The 11,312-nt window shown below is 41.4% G+C and overlaps 1 protein-coding gene across 4 annotated transcripts in view; it reads right to left on the reverse strand.

The window, feature by feature from the left end:
- dennd6a (DENN/MADD domain containing 6A) overlaps positions 1-11,312 on the reverse strand; it is a 128,764-nt gene that overhangs the window by 44,167 nt on the left and 73,285 nt on the right. For all 4 annotated transcript variants that reach the window (XR_015759398.1, XM_087994345.1, XM_043708166.2 and 1 more), the window contains 3 exons: positions 5,589-5,711; positions 2,830-2,925; positions 2,615-2,709 (listed from right to left, as the gene is read on the reverse strand). Coding sequence is in view for 3 of the 4 variants with exons in the window: in XM_087994345.1 (XP_087850471.1) it covers positions 2,615-2,709; positions 2,830-2,925; positions 5,589-5,711 (314 nt within the window). In the remaining variant the exon portion in view is untranslated. The remainder of the gene's footprint in view (positions 1-2,614; positions 2,710-2,829; positions 2,926-5,588; positions 5,712-11,312) is intronic.

Here is an 11,312-nt window from a genome sequence, read left to right on the forward strand (position 1 = left end):
ACCGACTCCCACAGCTACCTGGATTATACCTCTTCCCACCCTACCTCTTGCAAAAATGCCATCCCGTATTCCCTATTCCTCCGCCTCCGCCGTATCTGCTCCCAGGACCAGTTCCCACCACAGAACACACCAGATGGCCTCCTTCTTTAGAGACTGCAATTTCCCTTCCCACATGGTTAAAGATGCCCTCCAACACATCTTGTCCACATCCCGCACCTCCGCCCTCAGACCCCACCCCTCCAACTGTAACAAGGACAGAATGCCCCTCGTGCTCACCTTCCACCCTACCAACCTTCGCGTAAACCAAATCATCCGCCGACATTTCCGCCACCTCCAAAAAGACCCCAACACCAGGGATATATTTCCCTCCCCACCCTTTTCCGCCTTCCGCAAAGACCGCTCTCTCCGTGACTACCTGGTCAGGTCCACGCCCCCCTACAACCCACCCTCCCATCCTGGCACTTTCCCCTGCCACCGCAGGAATTGCAAAACCTGCGCCCACACCTCCTCCCTCACCTCCATCCAAGGCCCTAAAGGAGCCTTCCACATCCATCAAAGTTTTACCTACACATCCACTAATATCATTTATTGCATCCGTTGCTCCCGATGTGGTCTCCTCTACATTGGGGAGACTGGACGCCTCCTAGCAGAGCGCTTTAGGGAACATCTCCGGGACACCCGCACCAATCAACCACACTGCCCCGTGGCCCAACATTTCAACTCCCCCTCCCACTCTGCCGAGGACATGGAGGTCCTGGGCCTCCTTCACCGCCGGTCCCTCATCACCAGACGCCTGGAGGAAGAACGCCTCATCTTCTGCCTCGGAACACTTCAACCCCAGGGCATCAATGTCGACTTCAACAATTTCCTCATTTCCCCTTCCCCCACCTCACCCCAGTTCCAAACTTCCAGCTAAGCACTGTACCCATGACTTGTCCTACCGGCCTATCTTGTTTTCCACCTATCCACTCCACCCTCCTCCCTGACCTATCACCTTCATCCCCTCCCCCACTCACCTATTGTACTCCATGCTACTTTCTCCCCACCCCCACCCTCCTCTAGCTTATCTCTCCACGCTTCAGGCTCTCTGCCTTTCTTCCTGATGAAGGGCTTTTGCCCGAAACATCGATTTTACTGCTCCTCGGATGCTGCCTGAACTGCTGTGCTCTTCCAGCACCACTAATCCAAAATCTGGTTTCCTGCATCTGCAGTCATTGTTTTTACCTACCTGATCAGTTCTTTGCACCAAGTTCCCCCTCTGGATCTTATAGACAACTTGTTCTCAACAGAACTAATTTTACATATTTCTTTCTCTCAGGCACAGAGTAGTTTGTGCTTTAGAATGCAAAAAACAGATGGTGTTTTAAATCTCTGAATTGTTTAGCTTTGAAGCTACAAAAAAGGAACAGATCATTAAAGCAATGGTAAACAGTGTCTCTACAGTGTTCCATAACTGAGGAGTATAAGACAATTGATTTTCTCACTGTGAAAGCTGAATATGGTTTATTTTATGTAAATAAATTCATTTTTGTTCTGAAACTGTCTCAACAGTAGGCTTTTCAGTGCATCTTTGTAACCAGGAGAATTCATGTTGTAATGTCTAATATTTCAATTTATAGAGCAATCATTTTGATTACGGACAGATGAATCAGGTCATAGATTGAACACAGATATATGTCAATTAGTATATTTGCTAAGAAGAATATGAAAGTCGTTAATGATCTGGAAGGCAAACCATGGGGTTGGGGTAGAAGAAGAGGGACATTGGAGTATCAATACGTTAATCACAAAGTTGTGCCATAGGTTAACTAAGCTATAAAGGCACATATATTCAAGGTATTATTCTAAAGCTTGACTAATCGTGAGAGATTTACATATAACTATCTTGTTTTTTAAAAAAGTTTTTGGATTTCAAAATAGGTGCAACTGGGTAAAAGGAAAGCACTGCAGATGCTAGAGCTCTGCAACAAAAAGAAGTGGACGAGAAACTCAGCAAGTCTCATAGCATCTGTGGAGAGAGAAACAGAAGTTAAATTTTAATTTGTCATGACTCTTCAGACTCAAAACATGAATTTGTTTCTCTCTTTCAACTGATGCTGCTAGACCTATTGATGTTTCTCTAGCGATTTCAGTTTTTGTTTTAAATGCAAGAGGCTAGTGGTTACTCTGTGAAAGGTTTTCTTCTTTAAACAAAAAAAGTCATTCCAGAACAGTGTTTTCAACCCAAAAATAGAGAACAGAGTTCTCAATAAACCTGTGTTACAGAATGGTGTGATCTAAGTCTATGTCTTGGAATCTCCCATACTTCTGAAATATCAGACACTGTAATCATCAATGGTCAACAGGGTGACATTGGTAGATGCATGGAAACAAATGAGCAAGGCCCCACCATTTCACTTTGTGCATAATGTTGCATAGGTTGCCCAAATGTGGAAATAGGAGCAAAATGAGGTGCGGTATTATCTTCATCAAAATTAAATGGATGACAATGGAAAAGAATAAAAAATTCAGAACAGTGAAAAACTGTTAAATTTAGTACTACATTGATGAAAATATTTTTAAGAAAGGTGAAAAAGTGAAATCTTAAAAAGATATTGTCCAAGTACAAACTTACCTGCTGGCTTCATGTCCCCGATTCGGATGATGTGAGGCCAGTGTTGTAATGTTTTAGCAAAGAAAGGATTGGTCACTCCAAGAATCACAGATGGTCTACATAAACAAAAAAGTAACAAATAGATTTTCTTAATATCAAAAAAATTTGTAATTATGCAAGTCCTGAGCATTACAATTATGAAAGACATTGTGAAATTGACAAGACGTTGCACTCACGGGGCCTGTGTTCTGGTGGTGTATTCTTTAAATTCGCTGTCATGGATAGTAAAGTATGGCCTGAAATCGCTGCAGTATTTCAACGGGGAGACACAGCTGTGAAAGAGGCCACCAAATGAACTACTGAGAAGCACATTTTTACCTGGTAATTCGGCATGAAATCTTAATTATTGGATATGACTGTAACTCTATTAAAATTAATTGTTCTTTTATTGAAATTCAACAAATTACATGACAACAGCTTAATCCCTACAAATAAAACATGTGGCAAGTCAAAATGTAACAGTTGTGCAGCACTTTTCAAAACAAAAATTAAGTTGAAACCAGTAAAAATAATTTTTAGAAACAAGTAGTAATGTTCACCTTACTTAACAGACTCCAAATATAGTTTAAGAAATTGAAACATTTTTATCGTGTGCTGTTTTTGTACATTATTATTAGGTTTCTAATTGCTCTTCCCTCTCTGCCAAACAATTGTTTTTGTTCAGTCGGCTTGTGTCAATGGAGAAGCACCAAATTACAATTGTGTGCTTTGTAATTAGAGTCATAAAGATGTTCAGCTTTGAAACAGACCCTTCGGTCCAACCTGTCCACGCCGACCAGATATCTCAACCCACTCTAGTCCCACCTGCCAGCACCCAGCCCAAATCCCTCCAAACCCTTCCTATTCATATACCCATTCAAATGCCTCTTAAATGTTACAATTGTACCAGCCTCCACCACTTCCTCTGGCAGCTCATTCCATACACATACCACCCTCTGTGTTAAATAGTTGCCCCTGAGGTCTCTTTTATATCTTTCCCCTCTCATCCTAAACCTATGTCCTCTAGTTCTGGACTCCCCGACCCCAGGGAAGAGACTTTGTCTATTTATCCTATCCATTCCCCTCAATTTTGTAAACCTCTACAAGGTCACCCCTCAGCCTCCGACGCTCCAGGGAAAACAGCCCCAGCCTGTTCAGTCTCTGCCTATAGCTCAAATCCTCCAACCATGGCAACATCCTTGTAAATCTTTTCTGAATCCTTTCAAGTTTCACAACATCTTTCCGATAGGAAGGAGACCAGAATTGCATGCAATATTCCAACAGTGGCCTAACCAATGGCCTAACCAATGTCCTGTGACCTCCCAACTCCTGTACTCAATACTCTGACCAATAAAGGAAAGCATACCAAACGCCTTCTTCACTATCCCATCTACCTGCGACTCCACTTTCAAGGAGCTATGAACCTGCACTCCAAGGTCTCTTTGTTCAGCAACACTCCCATTAGTTTCCTCAAAAGTTAAAAATCACACAACAACAGGTTATAGTCCAACAAGTTTATTTGGGAATACTAGTTTTCAGAGCACTGCTCTGAAAACTAGTAAATAATGGGGCAGGATCATAAGACACAGAGTTTATTGCAAAAGGTCAGTGTCATACAATTAAAATGATCTCTTGAACCAACCTAGATTGCCATGAAGTATTTCATCTTTTAAAGTGGGTTGCAGGTTTCAGTTCTTTAATATGGTAAATCCAGAACTTCTTTCAAGTCACATTCTTGAGATAAAATTTTATTTAAAAAAGTGACACCTCAGCTCAGACAATGTATTAAAGGTGTGAGGTTAGAGTCTGTCTGTATCCCAACTTTGAGTCTGACTGGTTTTGTTTCCAAAGTCGGAATTTATAAAATGTTATTTGGATTGACTGCCTGCAGATTGTATGCTTTTTGGGCAAAAATAGAATGTATCTGCAAATACAATTCTGCAAATGCATATTCACCCCATAGACTTGTCTGTGTGTGCGTGCGCATGTGAAGGACAGGGAGTGTGTTCATGTGAGTGTGTCAAAGTATAAGCCCATGGGTGTGGGTGTATGTGTGTATGTCTATAAATTCTGTGTCTTATAATCCTGCCCCAAGAGTCGCCTGATGAAGGAGCAGCGCTCAGAAAGCTAGTACTTACAAATAAGCCTGTTGGACTATAACCTGGTGTTGTGTGATTGTTAACTTTGTACACCACAGTCCAACACTGGTACCTCCACATAATTTCTTTAAAAGGGTTGAGCACTGTAAGATAAATATATTTTTACCTATACTGCAATCTTCTGTCCATGGACTTTAAAAAAATCACTTTTATATGGAACAGAAAAAAAACCTATCCAATTATGCCAAAATTTAAGCTAAATATTGTGGATGCTGGAAATCCCCCCCAAAAAGGCAAACCTTTTGGTTCTAAAAGAAGAGTCATAATCAATTCAAAAATCCAACCCTGGCTCAGAAATTTTGATGGCCATGTGATAGTTTTTGCAGGGTAGATATGGCCATGTGTTGGGATCACGTGGAAATAATGATTCATCTGACTGCAGGAATTGCCCTGGAAACTGAAATTTCCTTGGGGCAATTACCCAATGTCTGGAACTATTCATTTCAGTCCATTAAAGGCGGAGATATGGGAAGTTTCCAACTCATTTAAGGTACTATGTACTCAGGAAAAGAGAGGATTAAAAAATAACCCTATATCCAGGGTAACTGTGAAACTGAACCACCAACCCATCACACCTGATACCCCTGGACCCTAACCCTCAACACCTCAAATCCTCCATTCTCCCAACCCAACCTTTCGAAATACCACACAACTGTCATCGTCAGGAACAATACAAAACTTGCATCATAGTGAAAGGTATATATAATGTTAAGTTCATTGAAAAGTCACAACAGTATATTACAAGAAAGGTCTGGTATATCATTTGTAAAGTTTTATCAACAAAATGATTCCTTTACCAAACCAAGGCCAGAACGGTTTCTGATGACTCAGCAGGTGATGGTGCCATAACAACAAGAGGTTCTCCTAGTAACACAAGTTCCCAAAGCATCTGAATGTGGAAGAAAATTGGGCAAAAACACCTGCAAATCAAAGTTAAAAATCATTATGAAATTGTATAAGCTACCCTAGTCTGACACTGTCATGAACCCTGAACAAACTTTAGAGAAACATAGAGTCACAGAGATGTACAGCATAGAAACAGACCCTTCAGTCCAACTCGTCCATGCCGACCAGATATCCCAACCCAATCTTGTCCCACCTGCCAGCACCCGGCCCATATCCCTCTAAACTCTTCCTATTCATATGTCCATCCAGATGCCTTTTAAACTAGCCTCCACCACTTCCTCTGGCAGCTCATCCCATACACGTACCACCTTCTGCTTGAAAATGTTGCCCCTTAGATCTCTTTTATATCTTTCCCCTCTCACCCCAAAACCTATGCCCTCCAGTTCTGGACTCCCCTACCCCATGGCAGAGACTTTGTCTATTTATCCTATCCATGCCCCTCATAATTTTGTAAACCTCTACAAGGTCACCCCTCAGCCTCCGATGGTCCAGGGAAAAAGCTCCAGCCTATTCAACCTCTCCATATAGCTCAAGTCCTCCAACCCTGGCAACATCCTTGTAAATCTTTACTGAACCCTTTTACGTTTCACAACATCCTTCCGATAAGATGGAGACCAGAATTGCACGCAATATTCCAACAATGGCCTAACCAATGTCCTGTATAGCTGCAACATGACCTCCCAACTCCTGTACTCAATACTCTGACCAATAAAAGAAAGCAAACAAAACGCCTTCTTCACTAACCGATCGACCTGTGTCTACTTTCAAGGAGCTATGAACCTGCACTCCAAGGTCTCTTTGTTCAGCAACACTCCCTAGGACCTTACCATTAAGTGTATAAGTTCTGCGAAGATTTGCTTTCCCAAAATGGACCACCTCGCATTTATCTGAATTAAACTCCATCTGCCATTTCTTAGCCCATTGGCCCATCTGATCAAGATCCTGTTGTAATCTGTGGTAATTATCTTTGCTGTCCACTATACCTCCAATTTTGGTGTCATCTGCAAACTTACTAACTGTATCTCCTATGCTCGCATCCAAATCATTTATGTAAATGACAAAAAGTAGAGGACCCAGCACCGATCCTTGTGGCACTCCACTGGTCACAGGCCTCCAGTCTGAAAAACAACCCCCCACCACCACCCTCTTGTCTTCTACCTTTGAGCCAGTTCTGTATCCAAATGGCTAGTTCTCCCTTTATTCCATGAGACCTAACCTTACTAACCAATCTTCCACGGAGAACCTTTTGAACGCCTTAGTGAAGTCCATACAGATCACATCTACCTCTCTGCCCTCATCAATCTTCTTTGTTACTACTTCAAAAACCTCAATCATGTTCATGAGACATGATTTCCCACGCACAAAGCCATGTTGACTATCCCTAATCAGTCCTTACCTTTCCAAATATATGCACACCTGTCCCTCAGGATTCCCTCCAACAATTTGCCCACCACCGAAGTCAGGCTCACTGATCTATAGTTCCCTGGCTAGTCCTTACCACCTTTCTGAAATAATGGTACGACATTAGCCAACCTCCAGTCTTCTGGCACTTCACCTGTGACTATCAATGATACAAATATCTCATCCCAGCAATCACTTCCCTAGCTTCCCACAGAGTTCGGGATACACCTGATCAGGTCCTGGGGATTTATCCACGTGTGTTTCAGCGCTTCCATCTCTGTAATACAGACATTTTTCAAGATGTCACCATCTATTTCCCCACATTCTATATCTTCCATGTCCTTCTTCACAGTAAACACTAATGCAAGGTACTCATTTAGTACCTTGTGGCTCCACACAGAGGCAGCCTTTCTGATTTTTGAGGGACCCTATTTGCTCCCTAGTTACCCTTTTGTCCTGAATGTACTTGTAAAAACCCTTTGGATTCTCCTTAACCATAATTTACCAAAGCTATCTCATGTCCCCTTTTTTTCCCTCCTGATCTCCCTCTTAAGTATACTCCTTTTGCTTTTATACTGTAAGGATTCATTCAATCTCTCCTGTCCATATGTGACATATGCTTCTTTCTTTTCCTTAACCAAACCCTCAATTTCTTAGTCATCCAGCATTCCCCACACCTACCAGCCTTTCCTTTCATCCTAACAGGAATATACTGTCTCCTGACTCTTGTTATCTCATTTCTGAAGACTTCCTATTTTCCAGCCGTCCCTTTACCTGTGGACATTTGGTCCCAATCAGCTTTTGAAAGTGCTTGCCTAATACCGTCAAAATTAGCCTTCCTCCAACTTAAAACTTCAACTGTAGATCTGGTCTATCCTTTTCATCACTGTTTTAAAACTAATAGAATTATGGTCGCTGGCCCCAAAGTGCTCCCCCACTGACACCTCAGTCACCTGCCCTGCCTTATTTCCCAAGAGTAGGTCAAGTTTTGCACCTTTCTAGTAGGTACATCCACATACTGAATCAGAAAATTTCCTTGTACACACTTAAATTTCTCTCCATCTGAACCCTTAACACTATGTTAGTCCCAGGTTTTGTTTGCAAAGTTAAAATCCCCTACCATAACCACACTATTATTCTTACAGATCACTAAAATCTCCTTACAAACTTGTTTCTCAATTTCCCACTGACGATTAGAGGGCCTATAATACAATCCCAATAAGGTGATCATCCCTTTCTTATTCCTCAATTCCACCCAAATAACTTCCCTGGATGTATTTCTAGGAATATCCTCCCTAAGTACAGCTGTAATGCTACCCCTGATCAAAAATACTGCTCCCCCTCCTCTCTTGCTTCCGTTTCTGTCCTTCCTGTAGCATTTGTATCCTGGAACATTAAGCTGCCAGTCCTGTCCATCCCTGAGCCATATTTCTGTAATTGCTATGATATCCCAGTCCCATGTTCCTAACCATTCCCTGAATTTATCTGCTTTCTCTGTTAGGCCTCTTGCATTGAAATAAATGCAGTTCAATTTATCAGGGAGGCAAAAGTGAGAACTGCAGATGCTGGAAACCAGAGTTTAGATCAGAGTGGTGCTGGAAATGCACAAGAGGTTAGGCAGCATCCGAGGAGCAGGAAAATCGACGTTTTGGGCAAAAGTCCCTCATCAGGAATGGAGGCAGGGAGCCTCCAGGGTGGAGAGATGGTGATCCAAAAATGTTCAATTTATCAGTCCTACCTTGTTTGCTTTGTCCCTGCCTGCCCTGACTGTTTGACTTGTTTCTTTCCTCAACTGTACCTGTCTCAGATTGATCTCTTTCCTCACTATCTCCCTGGATCCCACCCTCCCCCCACCTTACTATTTTAAATCTTTCCGAGCAGCTCTAGCAAATCTCCCTGCCAGTATATTAGTCCCCTTCCAATTCAGGTGCAATCGGTCCTTCTTGTACAGGTCACTTCTACCTCAGAAGAGATTCCAATGATCCAAAAATGTGAATCCTTCTCCCATACACCAGCTCCTCAGTCATGCATTCATCTGTTCTATCCTATTCCTGCCCTCACTAGCTCATAGCACTGGGAGTAATCCAGATATTACTACCCTCGAGGACTTCCTTTTTAAATTCCTGCCTAACTTTTTATATTGTCCCTTCAAAAGCTCATCCTTTTCACTTCCTATGTCATTGGTTCCAATGTATACAATGACCTCCTGCTGGTCTCTCTCCCCTTTGAGAACATTCTGCACCCTCTCTGAGACATCTTTGATCCTGGCACGAAGGAGGCAACACACCATTCTGATTTTTCACTGCTGGCCACAGAAACATCTGTCTGTACCTCTAACTAGACAGTCCCCTAACACAGTCGATCGCTTCGAACCTGATGTACCCCTCATTACATTAGAGCTAGTCTCAATACCAGACACTTGGCTGTTCGTGCTACATTCTCCTGAAAATCTATCACCCTCTACATTTTCCAAAACATAATACTTGCTTGAAATGGGGATAGCCACTGAAGACTCCTGTACTTTCTTTTTGTTAACCCATCCACCTGACTGAATTTGCGACTTTTCTCCCTTCCTATAACTGCCATCCATCACACACCCTAGCTCGTGTAAATTCTTCACTGCCTCTAACTGTTGCTCCAACCAACCTATTCGATATGACAGGATTCGCAACCAATGACATTTATTGCAGATATAATCCTCAGTAACACGTAAACTCTCTCGAAACTCCCACATCCGTCAAGAAGAGCATACCACTCTACTAAAGGTGATTTTGCTCTTTCCAATCTACAGACCCAGAAAATAGCATCATCATATTGCTCTACAAAACACTGCTGCAGGCTAACTTAATACTTATGGCTTATATTTTTAAAATGTAATCAACAGACATATCCCAATAAATATAATCAACAAATAACCCACTCTCCTCACTATTGTAGATTTACATCAAGGCTATACCTAAAACTATTCACTTATCTGTTTCTGCGCTGTGGCCTCTCCCAAACAACTTCCTTCAAAATCAGTTGTAAATTTTGCTGTTTGTTAAGTTTTCCTACACACACTCCAATGTCCAGCAATACATTAATTCACAGTAACGGCACAGATTCACTGCTGTGTTTGTTAACGGTGTAGGTTTCTTTCTCTTTCTCCTTTACAGGCCATGTGCTCACTGCCTTTGTCTATCTTTCTCCCTTTTAAAAGTGCCATAGTTTTGACTTGTTTTTTTCGCCAAATTTCCTAAAACAATTGCAAAAGTATATAAAAAACAGTAATTACTGCTCCTGGAACTCGAGGAAATCACCTCCAACACCTAAAATACCTCAAAAAAAAGAGTTGTTACAGCTAAAACTTTTCCCATCCCCCATCTTACCCAGAATCCTCGAGGAAGACTGGTTGGCAAATCTATTCTCACCTTTCTGCTAAGGCTATATCTGAAATGTACTCCAAGAAAGTAATTGAGTGGATAATTAGTCATCCTTTACCCATCTTCCCCATAGAGGAAACATTACAAAGTGTTTCCCTGTCAAAAAATCAAGATTGTGCACTCAACATTGGCATAAATATGACTGAAATCCCACATTCAAATCCACTTTCTTAAATAATTCACAAGTTATTAATTTAAATTGGTTCTCTTACAGTGTGAATTATTTTTTGGATTACAGGTTGTTCTTCTGTAACACGACGGTTGCATTCTTGTGCAACTCAGTGTTATAGAAAAATCGCACTTTAGAAACAGTGCTTAAAGTGTTGGCAATGTAATCATGTCACAGCCAACACACATTTTAAAAGATTGCACTTTAGAAACAATGTTCCCAATTCATCAATCGTGTTATAGCAAATGCACATTAGCGAAACGCACGTTATAACGGAACGACCTGTAATACAAGAGTGACAGTACAAATATTTTGTGTTACATTTATACACATCCAAAAACATTAGCAGAGCAGCCTATATTCTAGCTGTCTTTATTACACATTCAACTTTCAGTCACACTTTATCCTTTGCATGTGAATGGTCTCATGTATTTCTGTACCTCTTGGCTTGATTATCTGACTGTGTTCCTTTTTAAATATAACTCCAGTTCACTTAAAAGTTTTACAATTGACACCAGCAGGAAAATCAAGTTCTGGAATTTAACATAATGATTTAATCTCACCAACTAATTTTGGTCATGATCTATAACATAATTCTATCCTGAGTGTCACCAATTAATTTT

The sequence above is a fragment of the Chiloscyllium plagiosum genome, unplaced genomic scaffold (genome assembly GCF_037043375.1).
Source record: "Chiloscyllium plagiosum isolate Xiang-an unplaced genomic scaffold, Cpla_swu_hap1 HiC_scaffold_14, whole genome shotgun sequence".
Classification (NCBI taxonomy): domain Eukaryota; kingdom Metazoa; phylum Chordata; class Chondrichthyes; order Orectolobiformes; family Hemiscylliidae; genus Chiloscyllium; species Chiloscyllium plagiosum.